The sequence below is a fragment of the Melanotaenia boesemani genome, chromosome 18 (assembly GCF_017639745.1).
Source record: "Melanotaenia boesemani isolate fMelBoe1 chromosome 18, fMelBoe1.pri, whole genome shotgun sequence".
Taxonomy (NCBI): Eukaryota; Metazoa; Chordata; class Actinopteri; order Atheriniformes; family Melanotaeniidae; genus Melanotaenia; species Melanotaenia boesemani.
Genome location: NC_055699.1, coordinates 10,201,009 through 10,220,642, shown reverse-complemented (window position 1 = coordinate 10,220,642; position 19,634 = coordinate 10,201,009). Strand labels below are relative to the sequence as shown.

The 19,634-nt window shown below is 38.8% G+C and overlaps 3 protein-coding genes across 10 annotated transcripts in view; 1 reads left to right on the top strand and 2 right to left on the bottom strand.

Moving 5' to 3' along the window:
* Nucleotides 1-445: 445 nt before the first annotated feature.
* On the bottom strand, nucleotides 446-6,963 carry arl8 (ADP-ribosylation factor-like 8). Its single transcript, XM_041967448.1, has 6 exons — nucleotides 6,561-6,963; nucleotides 5,111-5,171; nucleotides 4,862-5,009; nucleotides 2,947-3,030; nucleotides 2,618-2,769; nucleotides 446-1,227 (listed from the first exon to the last, which is right to left on the bottom strand). Exons 1-6 carry the CDS (start codon nucleotides 6,604-6,606, stop codon nucleotides 1,179-1,181), a joined length of 540 nt encoding a protein of 179 aa, XP_041823382.1. The 5' UTR covers nucleotides 6,607-6,963; the 3' UTR covers nucleotides 446-1,178.
* The window catches only part of cacnb2a (calcium channel, voltage-dependent, beta 2a), an 80,672-nt gene continuing 62,949 nt past the window's right edge, over nucleotides 1,912-19,634 (bottom strand). For 6 of the 7 annotated variants that reach the window (XM_041967439.1, XM_041967441.1, XM_041967442.1 and 3 more), the window contains one exon: nucleotides 16,597-18,924. In XM_041967439.1, the coding sequence (XP_041823373.1) occupies nucleotides 18,172-18,924 (753 nt within the window). In that variant the 3' untranslated portion in view covers nucleotides 16,597-18,171. Of the gene's footprint in view, nucleotides 1,926-11,204; nucleotides 11,214-16,596; nucleotides 18,925-19,634 lie in introns of those variants that run through there. The other variant, XR_006008170.1, reaches the window with a different exon arrangement.
* nsun6 (NOP2/Sun RNA methyltransferase 6) lies at nucleotides 7,465-14,016 on the top strand. 2 transcript variants are annotated; one of them, XM_041967446.1, is made up of 12 exons: nucleotides 7,465-7,533; nucleotides 7,907-8,008; nucleotides 8,915-9,070; nucleotides 9,163-9,257; nucleotides 9,377-9,483; nucleotides 9,581-9,734; nucleotides 11,062-11,143; nucleotides 11,330-11,449; nucleotides 11,692-11,836; nucleotides 11,914-12,059; nucleotides 13,480-13,605; nucleotides 13,695-14,016. In XM_041967446.1, the coding sequence occupies exons 2-12, from the start codon at nucleotides 7,916-7,918 to the stop codon at nucleotides 13,872-13,874; spliced, it is 1,404 nt and encodes a 467-aa protein (XP_041823380.1). In that variant the 5' UTR covers nucleotides 7,465-7,533; nucleotides 7,907-7,915; the 3' UTR covers nucleotides 13,875-14,016. The 2 variants fall into 2 exon arrangements, with proteins under 2 accessions (XP_041823380.1, XP_041823379.1); XM_041967445.1 differs by having other exon boundaries at nucleotides 9,160-9,257.

The window sequence follows — 19,634 nt, the reverse complement described above, 5'->3', positions numbered from 1 at the left end:
CAAAGTAACACGTGCATAGATCTGCAGTAAGTTCAAGGAATTCTTGTACCAAGTTAAAGGACATGATTAAAAATGACAGACTCGTCAGGTTTAGAGACATTATCCTCTTAAGGCTGAGGATCAGTCGTAACTGACGGCCAAAATATTGAGTCATGGTTATCTTTATGCTACTACACCACTGAACACCTCAGTTTGAGTAACAACCTCCTATAAATGTGTGGCACCTGTTTGACCGCAACTAACTCAGATCCCTTTGTTGAAAAAAGTACAAAATGTTTCAAGAAGAGCACAGTGCCACAATGGCTGCAGGAAACGAACAAAAAGCAGATGCAGCAGAGCTGTCAGTACAAAGCAAGTCTAGATGCTAAACTGCACATAACATGACGGATAAAACCAAAAAATCATTTAGAAAATGTTTAAAATACTGTTAAAACTGAGCTTTGTATTTGAAATTACATTGGAAAAAATTTAAATTAACCCTCCAAAGTCACAAGAAGGAAAATTAAAAGATTCCAACTGTCTGGATTGACACTTGCTTGGATGGACAACATACAGATTCAGGCTGATTTGTTTTTTTAAACCACATTTCAACATGGCACCAGTAAGTTCTGAGGTGTGTGGAATACATATGTAGCTTATGAAACTGAAATAATCTGTAACGTACACCAACAGCGGTGCTGAGAACAAGACCAGAAAAACAAACAAAAAAAAAAAAAGTGCACTAGAACAACTTGGTACCATCTGCTTCCATGAAAGCTGCTCTAACAGTACGGCACCCTTCTTTGTCCTAAACATGGACAAACTCACACAGAGGTGAAAATTGCACCATATATTGGTCTTCACGTACTCCGCTATGATATAGATTGATGTAACATGATATGTATGTAGTGTAAGAAGTGAGATGTAAGAAGTCTGAAATAATACTCCTCTGCAGTAAAAGCTACTGCTTGTTTCATAACTAGCCGTCCCCATGTTTCGTCTGGTCAGGAGAAGCATCAGCTCCACTGGAACAACTGTTTCGTGGAGGTCAGTGTCAATGCTGTCATCCGGTTGTTGGGAGTTTTTAATTAAAAAAAAAAAAAAAAAAAAAAAAAACAAACAAAACCTTGTACAGATAAGATGTTGTGCCGCCTTTGTGGTGGTGCAGGTAGTCAGGCCACAGATGGCAGAGGAAGGGGCTATCTGAGTCCAGCTCTGGACGTCATCCACTCAAGACCTTGGCATAAACTGGAAAACACAAAATAGAATGATCATTGCTGGAAACGCATGCTTCAGTAGGACCTTTCACCATATATAATATATTGTTTACTATAATACAAAATATAAAAAGGTTAACAAAACTAAGACAAGTGAAGTTTGTTCAGACTGAATTTATAACCAACATTTATAAACTCACAACAAAAAAGAGAAATCCTTTTAATTATAAAAAAAAATATTTTAAATGAACACACACTACCTGATGAAGACAGTCTATTTATTTTAAGGCAACAGCTTAACAGTGAAATGCAGCTTAAACCCTCAACAGTGACACCTCGTGGCTTGTAAGATTCCCAGCAGATTCTTATGTCAGTTCAACAACAGGTTTAATTTAAATCCTAAATCTGTTTCAGAAGCCAACCGTAATGCTTTGAATTGTTGCTAAATTGATCACGTTTAGTTATTTTATTATGCTTATTGAAATATCTCAAATTTCCAGTATAATACAGGACTCTTTTTGCAGTGGTTGCACTGCACAAAAAAAAAAAAAAAAAAAGGTGCACCATCATTTTTCCTAGCACTGCTTTTTATTACATTTCAACGACAGCTGTTTGATCATTACTCATACTGATGGTTATTCAAATTGTTGTGAATAATGATCAGGTATAGAAAAAGGTTTATCTTTACTTGAAGCATGAATGTTAGGTACAAGAATAAAAATAGATCAGCTTCAATCAACTGATTGAAACTGAACATTGTAAAATTGAAATGGGTCATGAAGCTGTGCTGCTTCTGGAAACTTTCCCTCTTTCATCAGAATCATTTACTTGGACTTGAATTTTATAAAAAGGCAGTTCCTCTTTGGTTGTATTATTATATATCATATCAATGCTTGCTCAAACATCTAGTTTTTTTTTAAATACATGACAGCCTCTCCTATTAGTAGTTTTCTTTTTTTTATGATTAATATTTTTTTGTGGCACTCAAACACACAGGGGGAGTGACAATGGCTGCTTTCATTTTCAGCCAGTATAACCTCAGTTTAGTAGTTCACCAGAAATGGATGCAGCTTTTAAAATTTTTTTTCTAGAGCTGCAAAGTGTTTTAATTTTGGGGGGAAGGTGCATTCACATCAGGCCTTTCGTTTCAAATCCTAGTTCGTCTGCTCAGAAAATCCAGTTCATTTGGGAAGGTGTGAATGAACCATCTGTATTCATTTTTTTATTATTTACTATCCCTCAGTGCTTTCTAGTATGGGAAAATAAAGGAGAGCAGTTAGAAACATCTGTTTAGATACTTAAGACTTTGGCAGTTGAAAAGGGGTAAAACCATGGTGGAATCTCACAATCATCCTTAAATAGATGAAGAAATCTCCAACTCTGTGTGTACAGTTGGTGAAGTATCAGCAGATCTCTCTTACCCTTCTCCTGTAAGTGCACAGCATGACTGTATATGCCAGGGGTGGTCTTTGATGGAGCTCAGGGTGAGGTATTTGGAGATTTCTGCTGCAGACATGCAGTCCTTCATATCCTGCTTATTGGCAAATATCAACACAGCTGCTTTCCGCAGGTCCTGAGGGAGAATACAGAGAACAATGAAACCATACCGCTGCTCTTCTATGCCTTCTGAACCACAAACTTTAAACAATGTGGCTGAACGGAAAGGTCTAATTGTGACTGAATATCATTACAAGTCTCAGTTTGGTGTGGTCTGTTTCCTGGTTGGGAAGTGTTATGATTAGAGTTTTACCTCATGGGCCAGCATCCTGTAGAGCTCCTCTTTAGAGATGACCAGTCTCTCTCTGTCTGTGCTGTCCACCACCAGTATGATGAACTACAGAGCAGAAGTTAAAAGAGAGAGAAAAAAAATCACATTGAATGACCTCATTTCAAAAGACATTTGAAGCATTGCAATGCAACACAGTGGGTGGGCATTTCCGGGCTGAGGGCCTCACAATGAGCTGTGGTGACTGCTATGTTAATGGCCCTTTATGAATGAGAAAATCATTCCTGTATAACAAAAGACCAAAGGAACATTCAGTGCAACAGAAATTTAGACCAAATCAACAATTCAAGAGAAACAAGAGGGTCAGTGTGTTAGCAAACTTAAGTGTGACCCAGATTATGAGGGTTCTAGATGACCATGGTTCTTATATGACTTTGGAATGATGGATGAGTGCAGTTTATACAAGCAGCCACATGGCTCCTGGCAAAATCTGCTGAAATGAATAAGCTTTTGACTTCACAACACAAAAGAATCTGTGACTGAATGTTTGTGTGATCTTGCTTTTGTTTTTTCGTTCTCACAAACTATTTATTGGATCTTCTTCAGCCTTGGCCAGCGTATAAACGGGGACAGGATGACATAAGGCATTGAGTATAAAGCTGTTTGGATGAGCAATTTGGCTAAAAAATGTTTCTGCTGCATTTGTTGCATTCAGGGAATACAAATAAACTGTAACCACCCATATTTTTTATTGTCCAAAAACAGTGAGAGATGAGCCAGCTTGAGTCCAATTAATTGTAAACATGAGACAACAGTCTCTAAAAAAACTTTAATAATAATAATAAAAAAAAAATCTGTTGGGGTGACATGTTGACATGTGTTCTAAAAGATTGGTTTTAATTAAGCTAACAGATTTTTTCACATAAATGTAGCACCTCTTGTTTTGAGTGTTTGGTTATTTAGCAAATGTCTCACTTATCATTAGATCTGCTTCTCTTTTCAAAACAGTCTTTAATTTGTGTCTTATGCCTCTAAAACTGCTTGTATAGGGTTAGTGTTTAGGAGACAAATGTTCATTTATACTACATAAAATACTCATTGTCACTGTTACCTCAAACAGTTCCTGAAAACATTTCTTTGGGGCACATATTCTTAAATGTTATGTAGTTTAATTTAATCAAAATGCTATTAATAAGTCAAATAAATAAAATGCAGAAAATATCTGTTACATTAAATTAAACTAAATTTGTATTACAAACAGTGTAAAACCTGGAAATGTTTAAAGTCCTGTAAAGTAGAAAATAAGCAGCTTTGACATTAGAAAAGGTGAACCATGAAAACATAACACAGTTTACTTATTATAAATAAGACTTTCTAGAAGAATAATAGATCTATATCGGGAAGTTCATTTGAATGACTCTAAACCAACAAACATAAACATAGACAAAACTGAAAAACATCAACTGAGATGTCTGGGAAGCTGACACCTGACTGTTTAAGCATTGCTTAATATTTGCAGCTAGTTAAAGGTAAAATAATACATCGACTAAGCCAATTAGAGCAGAAGATCAGTTTTTTTTAATCTGTGATATGAATGACTGACAAAATGCAAGTCCAATCTTTGTTAAATATCCCACATCATGTGCAGGGTTTGTCTTAAATTTGTGTGACTCTGCGGCAAACATTGTTTAGGTTTTCACACACATCTGCCTCTCGTGTTCTTCTTTTTATCCCTAGTGTCGTTGCAGCTGACCCTAGCTTTGCTTCTCAGACAGACCCCTTTGTGAAAAAGCTGACCTCTGACTTGGGCAGCCCCTGCTGCCGTCTGTGCTCTGAACAAACAGCAGCTGCCACGCTCAGGAGAGGAAAAAAAAAACGCTGATGGAGACTCATCTATCGGGGAGAAGTTATAAAATAAAAAAATAAAAAAAGTTCTCACCTCTGTGTTTGAGTAGTAGGTGTTCCAGGAGGACCTGAGAGACTCTTGTCCCCCTATGTCCCACATCAAGAAGTGGGTGTTCTTCACCACGATTTCTTCCACGTTGCTTCCAATTGTGGGTGAAGTATGGACCACCTCATTCATCAGACTTAATAAGGAAACAAATACATCACATGAATATAAATGTAGTAAAAAAAAAGATACGCTTGAGAAGGTTCAAACTGCAGATAAGACAAAAACAGCACTTACAATTGGTAGAGGATAGTGGTTTTCCCTGCATTGTCTAGTCCCACAATGATTACTTTGTGCTCTGGAAAACAAACACTCTGTTAACTCTGCAATTTTTATGATCTACAGAAAGCACTAACTGTGCTGCCACTGTTAAAAAAAACTAACTAAATAAATAAAAAACATGCAAAATAAAGACCTCCAAGTATGATACAAAAGCAAAGTATTCTAGTCTGTACAAAACATTCATTTCAGTCAAAGCAACACATTTAAAAAAAATCATACAGGCTGAACTTCTACTTCAGCTCTCCGTGACCTAATTTCTGACCATTCATAAAAAAAAATCACGTAGAACAGTAAGGACTGAATCAGATGTGAAACTGTCAAAATGTGACAGACTAAACGCAGACTCAAGAGTAAATAATTAAATAAATAAAATAAAGTATTTGGACTAGTATTTGGACCTTTCTGTCTTTCTGAGGTCCCAGAGGCAAGAAGTCTGGTTAGACGACTCGCAATTCAGATGGTCAGGGTAAACTATACTGGCTTTTAGAGGATGATACATGTGAGCCATCCTGTGACCATAACAAGTAGCACAAGCAGGTTCTTGACATGTCTAAAAAATATTTTTTTTTTTACAGTCTAGGGCTATATACAGATAACATAAAAGCTAATTTATGGCCACAAGCTTTTTCTATCTTGATTTTCTGTAATGCAGCTAAAGGTTTCATGCATTTGTTTTGCAACTAACTCAAAATAAACTTCAAAACTGCTATGACCTTTTGTTTACTTAGTTACATTTTTATTGTAATTACAGTATACATTTCGTTACTGCGCAGACCATTCTGTAATCTCTTCAAGAGTGAAACTTGACACAGGAAACAATTTAATCCAGAATTGGGGTATGAAAGTAGGTGTCTCTCTCTAGGTCAAGCAGCAAAATTAGTGAAATCTGAGTAATTGATTTCTTCATTGCAATCCCAATGTTTTAAATGATCACCAATAATGCTTATCTGCATTGTGAAGCAATCTGGGGCGCAGAAAAGCAGATCGGGGAGAGCATACCTACAGTAAACAACTTTCCAGAAAGTCCAGAAGTTATGCAATGCGATGTGTCCTGGATAGTGAGCTAAAGCTGATTGACAACTGGATGAATAGTTCTCGCAGGCTCACGGTGACTTAATGTAATTATGTTGGTTGACAAACTGATTAACAGATTAACCGCTACAGTGGTGGGTAAAGTAGAATTTTTAAACGGTTGTTCTAGCATGCACGTTGAACATAAAGACTTCAGAGGGCAGAGCAGCGCTGAAGTCAAAAAGATGGTTAGCGTGATAATTCGCCCCCATCTGTTGTTGTGGCTCTCGCTGCTCACTTTATGCTAACTGGCTAACAGTTCACATTATCCCGGTTGAGCAGTTACCGGGACGCTAGTGAACCGTAATAAATAATAAATTTCCCCAACACCCACCTTGGTTACAAAAGAAGCTCCACAGTTTGGCGAAAATGAGGCCCATTTTTTGGAATCAATGCCAATATGCGTCCCGTCTGTTGAGCGGCCAGCAGCCCCGAGCTTCTCCGCTCTCCCGTCCACACCGTGCAGTCCGTGGCTGGATGCGTCTGCATTAGCTAGACGATGTTTTGTCTGAAAAACACGTTCCTGAGCTTTTAAACGCGGACTCCATGCGACATGATATAGTCTAAAATTAAGCAAAAGTAAGGATAGACCCGGCAACGTAATAACTCAATATCGAGTGCCCTTAAAACTTCAACAATGCACGGACAGCTGTGTGCAGGACTGCGGTTACACTGCTTGAGACGGCGTCTTGTGGACGTTAGCTGCTGGCAAAGGCAACCCTGACTAAACTCTAATCTTCCGCTTTTACGTGATGACGTCAACAATGTTTGTTTCACTGCGTTTCGTTTAAACCTTTCGGCAATTTATTTATTTATTTGTGTTTACATTTTAAATCTACCCTTATATTTTAGATTTAAGATTTACAAATAATAATTCAGCTGAAATTGTCATTATTATTATTATTATTATTATTATTATTATTATTATTATTATTATTATTATTATTCCAATTTTATGTGAATAAATCAGTTTAACGCAACAAATTATTCCACACAGCGTATTTGTTTTATTTAGAATGGTAATCTGAGTAATGAAGAATGTTGCTATGACGGAATGTAAAAAAGAAATCATTCGTAGTTCATTTTGTCTTGCATTTGTACAAATTAGTTTCGCGTTGTATGTTCTCAGTATTTCTGAACAATTATTGCTTAAATATAATTGCGATGGCTGATAAAGTAACAATAAAATAAAATAAAATGCTGACATCGAATGTCACGTGACACACCGATGACGTGTACGGAAGTGGTAACAGCGAAAATGCCAGGACAGATCTGTGATCCATGCTGTGAGTACTTGAAGAAGAACTGTGAGTACTTTTATCATTAAAACGACATATTCACAATGATCATTGTAACGATAACTGTAAAAAATGTGTTGCGCCGGTCAGAGAAGCTTGAGAGATACGTGGTCTTGAATATGCTGATTTATAGGAGAACAAACAAGGACTGGATGTTTTCAAAGTACACCAAACAGAACAAGATGCAAGGAGTGTGTAAAACGAAAACATTACTTATGATTACATTAAAAAATTACAAAAACAAAAAAAAACAAAAAAAAAAAAACACCATTCACCATTCTATGGCTGTTTCTTCTGTTGATCTGTTTCATGTGTCTTCATTGCTTTACTTGCTCTCCTGTTACTGATTAAGTGTACTGATAACCAGCTTTTCTTTGAACAGACAAAAGTCATGTTTAACCCAGAAGAAATGCCTATTTTTCCAAGTATTTCCCTGAAGCCTGAAGTGACTGAGTATCTTAAGAGCATCTTTTTAAACAAAGAGGTAAGGATTTGTCAGAGGCAGTTGCTGTTTTAGAGAAATTGAAGACACAAAATGATGCAGAAACCTTTAAGGAGCAGTTAAAATATTATTAATACGGATCCTTCCCCTAGGTCAGACATGACTTTTCTTATATTCTTTTGTTAAAGTGCTAAATTGTATTTTTGTCTCTTCAAAGCCTGAAGTCCTTCAAAGTTTTAAAAGAGCTACATTTAAGAACTCAGCCTATAATAAGTACCCAAGGGGGTACGCATTATTCATGTTTCTTCCCCAATTTATTAAAATTTTCATACGAAAAAAAAAAGGTTGATTGAAAAGCAGCATCTGTATCACAGTGCAACCTATATAGAAACATTGGAAAACAAAGATAGGACAGATACACATGAAAAGGCATGAATCCCAAAGTAAGATTACCAGCATAAACTTTATCTACTACCAGGATGTAGTGTAACTGTTCCTGGGTGGTGTGTTGCCTGTGATATTACAAGTTTAACTAATAAAATCTGAAAATGCATGTTTACGTGTCTGAAAAAAAATACTACACAGATAAAGTAACAGCATATGTAAAGAGAGTAACATGGAAACACTTCTGTTGGTTGAAACAACTCCTAATTTTGCCTCCATTTAACATGCCTGTAAGGTGTTTTTTATGTATTACAAGGCATATCATGAGCGAAATCAGGCATTAGTGCTATGGCTAAAAAAAACCAAACATTTTTCTTACACCATTGAAAGCACTAGATTTACTTACTGACCTATAAAAGTTACAGGTAGTCATTTGGGAAAAGGGAAACATGGTAACTGAGCCTTTATTGTTGACTAGTCTTCATTATTTTTCCTCTTTGACTATGTTGCAGATTTGATTTTTCTTGGTCACCTGTCTTTTCACCTTGGCTGTGATACCTTTAGGTGTTGGCAGTTGTGGGTCAACAGGAGGCGGAGCATCGTTTCCAGAAACTTCTCACATGTTTGTCTCATCCGCCTTCCTATACATGTGTGCGAGCCAGCACCCATCTGGCACCTCTGGAAGAGATCAGACACAAGCTGCAAGAGGAGCTGAAGAAGGTGAGCATTTATTATTGTTTTGTTGCTGTTTTTCTGCCCCACAGTGAAGGGTGTGTTCACTGGCGTCACTGTGTGTATTGTTGTTGAAGCAGCAGATGGGTAGCTCATCGGCAGAAGAGGCGCCAATTCAGATTCTTCCGCACCCGCGAATCGCAGATGTGCTGCTTCTTCCTGTTGAGGGCCCGAGGTATGTGAGGAATGCTGGAACACAACCAAGAAATAACAAAATTGCCCTCATGTTTCGGCCAGCTACTGCTTGAAGAAAAGGATGTAAGTGTGCATGCATGTCTTCTGCTGTATCATCAGACCTGTGAAGCAGCTTGGTTCAGAGGTGTTGGTGGGCGCTCAGTGTGGCAGTGCTGTACTGAGAGGAGCTCATGTCTTCGCCCCAGGGATCATCGCCAGCCCTAAACGTGAGACTCAAAACACAGAGGATCTATCCTCTTGCATCACTTTAACGGTGCTGATCAATTGCTGTGAACAGTATTTGTGTTGTGTTTTTGTCGTCAGACATGAAGGTGGGGGACAAAGTGTCCGTCTTCTCTGACCTGGAGGGTAGGTGTACCAGAGGAGCCACCAGCTTCCAGGGTAACAAGGTGTTTGTGGGGAATGGAGTAGCTGAAATGGATCGCTCGAGCATCTTTTGCACAGATGAACCAACCAGGTTGCTAAACTCTTTTTTTTTCCACACTTTAGTAATGAATGAATGACTGAAAAGCTATTTTTTTTCACCACTGAGCATCCCTGAGTGACTTAAGGGTAAAATGTGAAATGTCAGGGGCTTCATTAAATAACTTTAAATAGCAAATGTTCCAAATTGTGTCTTAAGATTTAGGATGGTCCAAAGTAAAAAAAAAACAAAACAAAAAAAACTAATCTGTATATATCAAATACGCACATACCAGTCATATGGACATTAGTAGGTAAACAGCTGTTGCTAAATCTCATGTGTTCTAAACCAGGGGTGGCCAACGTCGGTCCTCAAGAGCCACAATCCTGCAGGTTTTCCAAATTTCCCTGCTCCAGCACACCTGACTCAAATTAAATGGATCCAACAGCCTTTAGGAATGTGCACAATGGCTCGTTAGTTTAAGTCAGGTGTGTTGGAGCAGGGAAATTTGGAAAACCTGCATTAAAAAAATCAATTGAATAATTGTAATCTCAGATATTTGTGTATTAGCGTATTAGTAATTTAGTTAAAAAAAATGGTAGGAAAGCTGCTCATAGAGAAGTTTTCAGAATCAGAAAACAAACTTAGTTTCTAATCTCGACCACTAGGGGGCACAGTCTGAATATCGGACACAATGATGCACCAAGAAACAACACAGGATAAAGAAAAGTGTTCATTGTTAAATAAAGTTGCAAACTTTTTAACATTTGTTAAAACATTTCACAAAACACATCAGCAGCCAAAGTAAGGGAAACTTTTGCAGGTTCAAAAATGACTCAGTTTTTGGCAGTGTGCAAAGTAAACAACACATTCTGCTGAGTTTTTTTTTACAGTCAACCTTAATTTTAGATAAATTGGCACAGTTTTAAAAATCTGTTTTGGACCTTTTAATTTTTATTCTCAAATTTTCCATTATTCATTTTCTTTGTTTGGTTTCAGTTGCTAATATAGGCTTTCTTTTTTGTATTCCATCATAGATTTAATGTTTTCCTCTTTTCTGCATTTTCTTACCATTATTACATACATCTCAAACAATTATTGTGAGATTCTAACAAGTGAGATAATAATAAACTTTAAGCAACACCCTTATGGATGTCACCTAAAGAGAAATTCAATCTTAAGTGTAATGACTAAGGAGAAATTTAAGGTGTTCTGTATTGGCCTCAGGATTTTGGATCTGGAAGTAGAGTGAGACAAAACACGACTCCTGATCCCCAGATGTGTTTCTGAAGTCCTTTTAAAGAAGTCAAGGTGCACACTTTCACAGCATCGCTCCTCAAAGTGTTCCTGTGGTGTAATAATGGGCACCATGTGGTTTCAGAGGTGTAGGTGTTCGGATGGTGGAGCCACTTTACAGGAGTCCCTCTTTTGATGGCGTTCTGCCTGACTTGGCGTTCCTGCAGGTACCTCTATTAGAATCTACTAATGCCAGAATTATGAATCACTTAGCTGTTCAACTTGGACAAAGTTGGACTTTTATTAAAAAAAGAGCCTCTTGACTCTCTTGTAAATGACCACTTTGGAGTCTTTTATGGTGTGTAAGCAATTTGAGATACTTGTTAAAATTGAGATTGTCCATTATTTTGCAGAACCTTCCCTCTGTTGTTGTGGGACACGTGCTTGGGCCTCAACCTGGAGAACGAATCTTGGATATGTGTGCTGCACCCGGAGGGAAGACCTGCCACATTGCCGCACTCATGGGGGATCAGGTACTGGATTTTCATTTCAGGGGGCTTGTGCAACAAAGCTTAAAGATTAGCCATTTGTTCATGTTAGGACTCCTGACAGGAACTCTCTGTAGATGGGAGCATTTTATGTACAAAATAGCCTTACATCATACATTGTTGTGTTATAACTTTTACCCACACAGAGGATTGGTTGGATTGCTTCCTCCACACCTTTTTATAGCTGATGCTCTTCTTTCCTATTAAACTACATTGTCCTCACACAGGGAGCAGTCGTGGCCTTGGACAGAATTCGAAACAAGATCGATCACATTTTTCAAAATGCACAAATGCTGCATTTGCAAAGTATCAAAGCTTATTGCTTCAACTCCACCCAGGCCGTGAGCAGTGAGCCAGCACAGGAATCTGAAGGTAACACACAGCATCTTTCATCCTCCTGCCTGTTGCATTTTAAATGCCAAGCAGCTCTGTTTGTACACATTCACCAGGACCTCCTTTCCCTCCTGAGAGTTTTGACCGAGTTCTACTGGATGCTCCATGCAGTGGACTCGGACAAAGGCCCAACATGGCCAGCACCTGGAGCCTCAAGGAGATCTGTTCCTACCCGCCGCTCCAACGCAAGTTGTTTCAGGCTGTAGGTTTACGCCACACAAACCAAACAACATCTTGTGATGTTACTTTCTGTGACCTCACTCCCCTACCATTTTTCAGGGTCAGAGAAGTAGCTGTAAAAATGATTTCAAAGGGACATCTTCAATGAGAGCCACTCTCTTATCCCTTGTGAAATGTTAATGATTTTTTAGGGTGGAGATTTTGCTTTAAGTAGGGCATCCATTGCAGCTTCAATTATTTATCCCAGTGATACACAGTCCTTCATCGGAGTTCACATCATCTCTTCAAGGTTACTCTGAAGAAATATGGCTCCTCTGAAAATATATGTGCTTGTATACAAAACATGATGTCTGACTCTGAATTATGTGACAAGTGAGAGTTAGACTTGTGATAACTGATCTTTTGGAACCTGGGCGAACACAACGGTCATTGATCAAATGCATGAGTTATGAAGAAACCCAATGAATTTTGAAGAAAAAATTGCCACCAAATGAATTGAAGTCCAGTGATCAACCAATTCTGACTTTCTAGCTTTTTAATGTTGTGCTAAATTATGTTTGCTTTACTCAGTTGTTGATAATTTTATCAAGAGCTATTTATAGTGCACCCAACTGTAAAGGTCAGTTTTTACTCACGTGAGTTTCTATATCATAGAAGTTTCATGATAGTTAAACAGCCTCAGTTTCAAGAAAATATTTTAGATTCATGCATTCGAACTGATGCAAAAGATTGGAACATGTGAGCTGACCAAAATGCAAAAAATACTAATGTGGACAGAATCTGACATTTTTTTTTGGCCTGTGTGTTAACTGAGCAAACTTCACTTCTGTGTCCAGTTCCACTGCTATTTCTGTGGAAACCCCTACTCACAGTGCCCCCTCCCTCCCCAATCCCCCGAAAAAAAGAGCCAAAAAATATCACAGTCTGACAGGCATCAGTTATGTTTTAACTGAACAAGTGGAAGACAAAAACAAAACAACAACAAAAAAACAACAACAAAAAAAAAAAACTGGAGAACTACTTCCAGTAGATCAGCAGTTTCTCAAAGGGTTCTTACACTTGACAACTGTTTACCATTTTATTAGAAATACATTAAAAAATAGGTAGTTTAAGTCTCAGACATATAAGCCAGAATGAGGTTTTGGAGGATTTCCATCACAGTGGCAAAAATGGGCTTCCATTGTTTTTAATTGTAGTGTGAGTGATTGTAAAACTGTAATGAGCTCATTACTGCCCCCTAGAGGGATGTTAACAAACAAGCACTGGTGCTTCCTAGTTCAATTCCCTCTGTGGCCACTGGAGGCAACAATGAGCCACATCCATGCTTCACGGTTAGTTCTGAGATTACTCTAAGAATTGAGGTAGTTGATTGACCGTAAATACATTAATCGAAGCTGCTTAAATTTAAAAACACGCATATATGTTAAAACATTTTGCTGCAGGCGGTGCGGTCGTTGAAGAAAGGCGGGATTCTGGTTTACAGCACGTGCACAGTGACTCTAGCAGAGAACGAGGAACAGGTAGCCTGGGCCCTCAACACTTTCCCCTGTCTTACTCTGCAGCCCCAGGTAAAACATTTCCACTGTGGGTACAAACTCATAACTCCACACAGACATACAAAGAAAAGTCACCAGAACTTTGTTTCCGCCTTTCTCAGGATCCTCACATCGGCTCAGAGGGCATGCTGGGAGCAGGCCTATCACCTGAGCAGCTGCGCCTCCTGCAGAGGTTCAGTCCTGAGCTGAGCTGGGATCCCACAGAAACTTCCATCCCTCTCTCATGCAGGGCTGACAAGGACACCATCGGCTTCTTTATTGCCAAGTTCATGAAAAACTGACTGGGTGTTTTATGTCTTTTTCTTCTTCTTTTCTCGCACAGTCCCAACACGAAATGGGAAGTGAAGTGTTTATATTACGACACCGTGTGTGCTCTGACGGGCCGGTGTTGACAAAGAGCTTGCTGCTGTTTACAGCATCTGCCTCCTAACAGCTGCTCTCTAAAACTGCGGGCCATATAGGGATAAGCTTTAGAAACACAAAAGGCGGGAGGGAAGGAGACTGAATGAGAACTGGAAAATGCAGCAGTTCTAGTGCTAGTGTCACCATAACAACAGTGACGACACAGCTGCCATGGTGACGGTGGATTCGCTGGGTTTGGGAGTGCAGATCAGGAAGTAATGTTTGGAAAGAGGTCACGAGAGATATTAACAATTTAGTATCTTTAGCTGAAAACAACCAGGACGTCTAATTAGTCATCATACGCTTCACCGCCATCACCCAGGGAAGTAATTTTTTACTAGATAAAAGTACATTCAAAGGAAAGTGTATTTATTTCTGTTGGTGCATACTGACAACTAAATAAACTAAAGACTTCAAGTCTCTTCTGTTGACTATTTATGCAGTGCTTTATAAGAAACAATAATGCAGTTAATAGCAGATATGAGAGTATTGTAAATTATGATTTTATAACTACTGTATTTATCAAAGGTTGAAATTTAGTGTAGGTGGGATTTTTTGGTAGTTTTAACGTTTTCTATATATTTTTTAGCCTCCAGATGTTCATACAAGAGCTGCTATGGATAAATTATTAAAATAACTGGTTTGGAAACTTATTTTTTCTCAATAAAAATGTTATTGACTAATCTAGTGTTGGCTATTTCTTAGTATTGTACTGTATTTCAAGGTTTTTGGAGTTTTGCTTGTACACAACATCACCTTGTGATGGGGGACTTAATTTTCAGAGTTTTTTTTACACATTTTGATAGCCTGAATTATCAGTAGAAAATACTACGTCTGCTTAAAGTTGCTAGATAAAAAAACTTGCACATTGGGCGTGTTATGTGTATATTAATGCCTGTTCTCATTTCATGCAGCATTTTGAGGAGCTTTACGTCAATCACTGCTCAGTCTTTGCATCTGAGTCCATACAAGCCATCTGTCCACACTGCAGCTCTTGTATGTGCATTTTACTGCATATTCTAACAAATTACTGAAAGAAACAACAACTTAACTTGCTGCATCACAGCAGAATTTTATACCTTTTTCTCTGTTTTGACATCTCTGATATCAAACCGCTGCATCTCTGAGAGCTTATGTTTGTCTGCTCTGGCGGCATCTATGTGCCAAGAAATGCCTTTCTATTTTAGATGCATCCCCTCAGTATTGTCATTCATGTTGTGGTTGTCATGACGACTTGGGAGGCAGGCCGGTGAGTCTACCTCAGTCTCTCAGCAGAGTTTCATGTGTCTATTTATAGCTGCCTCCTGTGTCTGTATTTCCTAACAAAGCACACATCAAAGTCTTGTCCTGCTGTGTCAGTTCTTTGTTGCCAACTTTATTCTTTATATTTATGCATTCTGTACATACACATGTACACTGTTATAAAATCTGTAGCGCTACAAATGTAGCATAGAAATTATTATATATTTTTGTTTTTTGTAATTGCATTTGTTGGGGGGGGGGTGGTGATATGTAAACAAGTTCATACAGTCAAATGTACCAGAACTGGTTAGATTTGTAGTATCAATAATTACTACATGAAATTATTGATCCCACAGAGCAGGTGGAGGCTATTCAAATATCCCGACAGCATCAAATTGCTTTAAATAGATTCTGTGTATTAGTCAGGGAAGTGACAGTTGGCAGGAAGATAACTTATTTGGTAAACATTTGGAATTATTTGAGCTTGTTTGTGTTTATGAATCTTTTCAGGTGTACAACACACGAAAGAAAATGTCCTGTTAATAACATTCTTTGTACTAGGAAGCTGGAGTTCAAGTGAGAATTAAACAACATTCATTAGAAAAGGGGTCAGAATTGATAAAAGATGAACCAGGATGGAGTTTTACTAACAGACCTACAGAGAGTTGAATGTCATATCAAATCGCTTTCACCTGAAACCAGTGCGAGTCAGTAAAAGTGCAGAATGGGTGTATCAATGTTATAAAATGTTTCTGGACCCATACAAAGAACAGTACTGCATGTTAGAGAGGAAGTTACTGTTGAACTTGTTCGTCTTGTAAGGCAAGACTAAGGTGCGCCTCGAAGGAGGCATAAACATGTAAAAACTAAATGTTTTAAACTGTGGATGCAGAATAAAAACAGCAAGTATATGTTGAACATAAAGGTTAATGAGTAGTCTGACACTTTGGGAAAAAATGCTTTCCTGCTGAGTTTGAATGGGGTCACTCCCAAATATGTAGCTACAGCCAGCAGCTGCTTAGATTGGCTACAGCCTAAAGAAAGATAATAGTTTTTTTTTTCAGGTTTTCATACATATTTAACAAGCCAGATATATTATTAGTGCCTGTGTAAAAGTGCTTTTGTTTACTTTGTTAAAGTAGTGAGCTATGGTTTTAGTTGGCTTAGCCATTTAATCGAACCACCATCCTTGTCCTAGTATCTACGCATAGGAGGTACCAAGTTTTTTATCCTAATATATCTGATGCTGTGACACTAAAAAAAAACTTTAAGAAATTCTGACTCTGGGAGATTTTAGTGTTTGTAAGTATGACAGAATTAACAGTACAGATATATTCTTAACATTACTTGTTTGGTGGGTTTTTCAGATGATGCCACAGCATTAAAATCTGAATTTTAGAGCAAAGCAACAGTCTGGAAATACTTTACATGACCATGACTTGACATGTAGTCTCAATGTGCTGCTCTTCACTCACAACTTCTGACATGTTTGACCATCTAACTTAAAACTGAATGAGAGCAGCTTTGTTGGAAATTTGGCTTCACTACTAAACACTAATTTTTTTCCCCAAAAATATGCAAAAGTGTGGCTCTTTGCAGTGTGTGTGGCAAGTTAAGGTCCTTTTGAATTAAGTTGAGTGTATGCAGAAGGACTTGCAGCTACATTATCTGTGTGTGTGTTTGCTTTTTAAGTGTTTGATTTTGTACACTTTCAGTCAGGCTACTTTTAACAGCCATTTTGAAGAAATCTGGTTTTGGTCAGACTAACACAAGTGCTGATTAACACTGCTAGGCTGTTTCCTCCATTTTATATAATCTGTATTAACTTCACTAAGCTGCTGCTGGCTCTTAAACTCATGTATAATATACACTAATCAGCCACGGCATTACGACCTCTCTCATCTTGCCAAGACAGCCCTGCTCAGTCAGAGCATGGTCGAAGAACATCCAAGGGTGTCCTGGAATTCCTGGCACCAGGATGTTAGAAACAGATCCTTTGGACTTTTTGGGTAATGTGTCTTTGTGAACCAGGCTCTGTAATGTTCTCCGAGCTCTCCCTACTGTCCTGTTGGGGAAGGCTGCTACTGTGGTGATGTTAATACCAGAAAAATGTCAAATGACAAGACATATAAAAAGTCAGACATCCATTCAACTGCCGGGATTCCCAGCAGAACACTGTGCTGTAACCAGGTCAGCTTTATCTGTCAGTGTTCCTGAGTTGGGGCTGATCAGTGTACAAACATGAGAGTGGTATTGATCTATGGTATCTCCCTTCAGTAGCTAAAACTAATGCAGTCTAATATAAAAGCCCTGCACCACATTGTGAAGGGGTTTGTTATAAACGACTAAACAATTGTAAGAGTATTAACGCAAAACCATCTCTAAACCAGCATCAGCCTTCACGAGGGGAAGATTTATAACGAAGGGAAGCATAGTGACCTAATAAACTGAAAAACTGGGTTTTAGTTTACACAAGCAAATAAGCAAATTTCCCAAATTGCCAAACTAATCTGCATTTACAGCATTAAATTATGTTGGCTGGTCAACTCTCGCAGTAGTCTGAAGAAACAAATTAAGTGATAGCAGGCAATAAAAATTAATAATAGAAATAATAAAAATTATAATGCTAATCACAGAAAGCACAGCTCAGTACAGAAAAAAATTCTGCTTTCGTGTCATGCTTTATCAAACACAGGTTTAAAATATGCATATTTGAGAATATTCATGCATATCCACACATAAACAATGTCTATGCATAGATACACACATACATATATTCATATATTTATATTTGTATCTATGTAATCAAAATCCTGCAAAAAAAGAAGAGCATTTACAAAGAAGTGTACATAAATAGAATGCTGTGGTTTCAGGGTATAGCAGCACAATGGGAGAACAGAACGGTCTGAGGAGCTTCAGCAGGGGTTTGCTCTATCACTGGTGGATATACGAGTCTCTGGCCCACTCCCCTGCCTCGCCCCTCTTTTTGGGAGCCACCTCCCCCTCTCTGTCCCGGTCGTAGAAGTGGTGGTGGTGGTCACGTGCTGGCCGGTGGTGGTGGTGAGAGCGCTGCTTGTTCCGTTCATTATGGTCCTGCTCACGCTCCTTGGAGCGGTGGTGTCCTGTGCTGTGGCCGGCCTCATCCACCCCGCTGCGGTGGTGGTGGTGGTGGTGATGGTGGTTGTGGTCCCGGTGGGGCAGTGGCTCATATCGCTGCTGCTGCTGGGGATGTCCCTCCCCTAGATCCTCGTCGTCTTCCTCCTCCTCTACCTCCTCCTCCTCCTCCTCTTCCTCCTCTTCGTCCTGGTGGTGGAGCTTAGCACGTAGCTCGATGTAAGCTGAGTCCTTGCTCTCTCGGCTCTCGGGAGTCTCAGATTCCAAAGTCTCCTGCCGGGAGAGACCCCTTGCTCTACTGTTGTGATGGTGGTGGTGGTGGTGATGGTGGTTGTGGTGCTCAGTCCTGGTGGAAGATGACCTGTGGTGGATGTGCTGGGCTCTTTTAGAAGCCTCTGTCCTAAGTGGCCTTTCTTCTTCATTGCCTTCACCCTCAGCTTCTGCATCAGCCTGATCTGGGTTCTGATGGTGGTGGTGATGATGGTGGTGGTGATGGTGGTGTTGCTGGTACTCGTCTTTGGAGCCTTTCCTCTCCACTAACACTTTATCTCCTTTCTGCTCTGTACTGTTGTCCTGAAATCAGTGACAAACATCAGTCAGTAGGATGAAAACAACAGTGACACTAAGAATCCTCACTGCAAACACACACAAGCTAATACTCACCTCACCCTCCTGCACAAATTCACTGAAACTCACACACAACTTGAAAGCATGAATTGTCATACTGGAACACCCACACTCTCATCAGATGCAGTGAAGGTTTTACTTGCATGCTGCACTCATCAGATTCAACTTTCATCACACAGAATCACCTAACTTACCACAGAGGTAAATACAAGCTCAATCCTCCTCCTCAACATCAACATTTTCCTCATTCTCAGTCTTATATTTCCCATTGTGTTGGCAGTGGATGAAGAAAAGGTAGAGGTAAGGGCTACCACAACATTCACCAATAACTCAAATGACAAACAAAGAGCAAGCTAGTGTTAAATTAACAAAAATGGCAATTGGTCAACAAAAAAAGCTGACAGCTTAAAAAGAAAAGACGGAGTAGACACAATGCAAAGCATCTTTCTGTTAGCTGGCTTATAAGAATGTAAGAAATCAATACTCAAAACTCCTGAACATAAAAATTGTGACATATTTTAAATGTTGATTTTGATGATAAGAATAAAATTGAATGTAAAAATGTATTTAAAGTTACTAAATGTGTCTCAAAATCATCTATAGGTGAGGATTTTGGGTTAAAACTGGGTTACTGTCAAACATGGGATATGATTCAC

Excerpts from the sequence above, each read along its gene's own strand:
- arl8 (XM_041967448.1), bottom strand. The coding sequence starts at position 6,606 with ATGGGCCTCATTTTCGCCAAACTGTGGAGCTTCTTTTGTAACCAAG. Across the intron at positions 5,010-5,110 it reads ACCACTATCCTCTACCAATT|TCTGATGAATGAGGTGGTCC; the intron begins GTAAGTGCTGTT and ends TTCCTTATTAAG. Across the intron at positions 3,031-4,861 it reads CCTACTACTCAAACACAGAG|TTCATCATACTGGTGGTGGA; the intron begins GTGAGAACTTTT and ends TCTGCTCTGTAG.
- nsun6 (XM_041967445.1), top strand. The coding sequence starts at position 7,916 with ATGTTTAACCCAGAAGAAATGCCTATTTTTCCAAGTATTTCCCTGAAG. Across the intron at positions 9,071-9,159 it reads TGCAAGAGGAGCTGAAGAAG|CAGCAGATGGGTAGCTCATC; the intron begins GTGAGCATTTAT and ends TTGTTGTTGAAG. Across the intron at positions 12,060-13,479 it reads AACGCAAGTTGTTTCAGGCT|GCGGTGCGGTCGTTGAAGAA; the intron begins GTAGGTTTACGC and ends ATTTTGCTGCAG.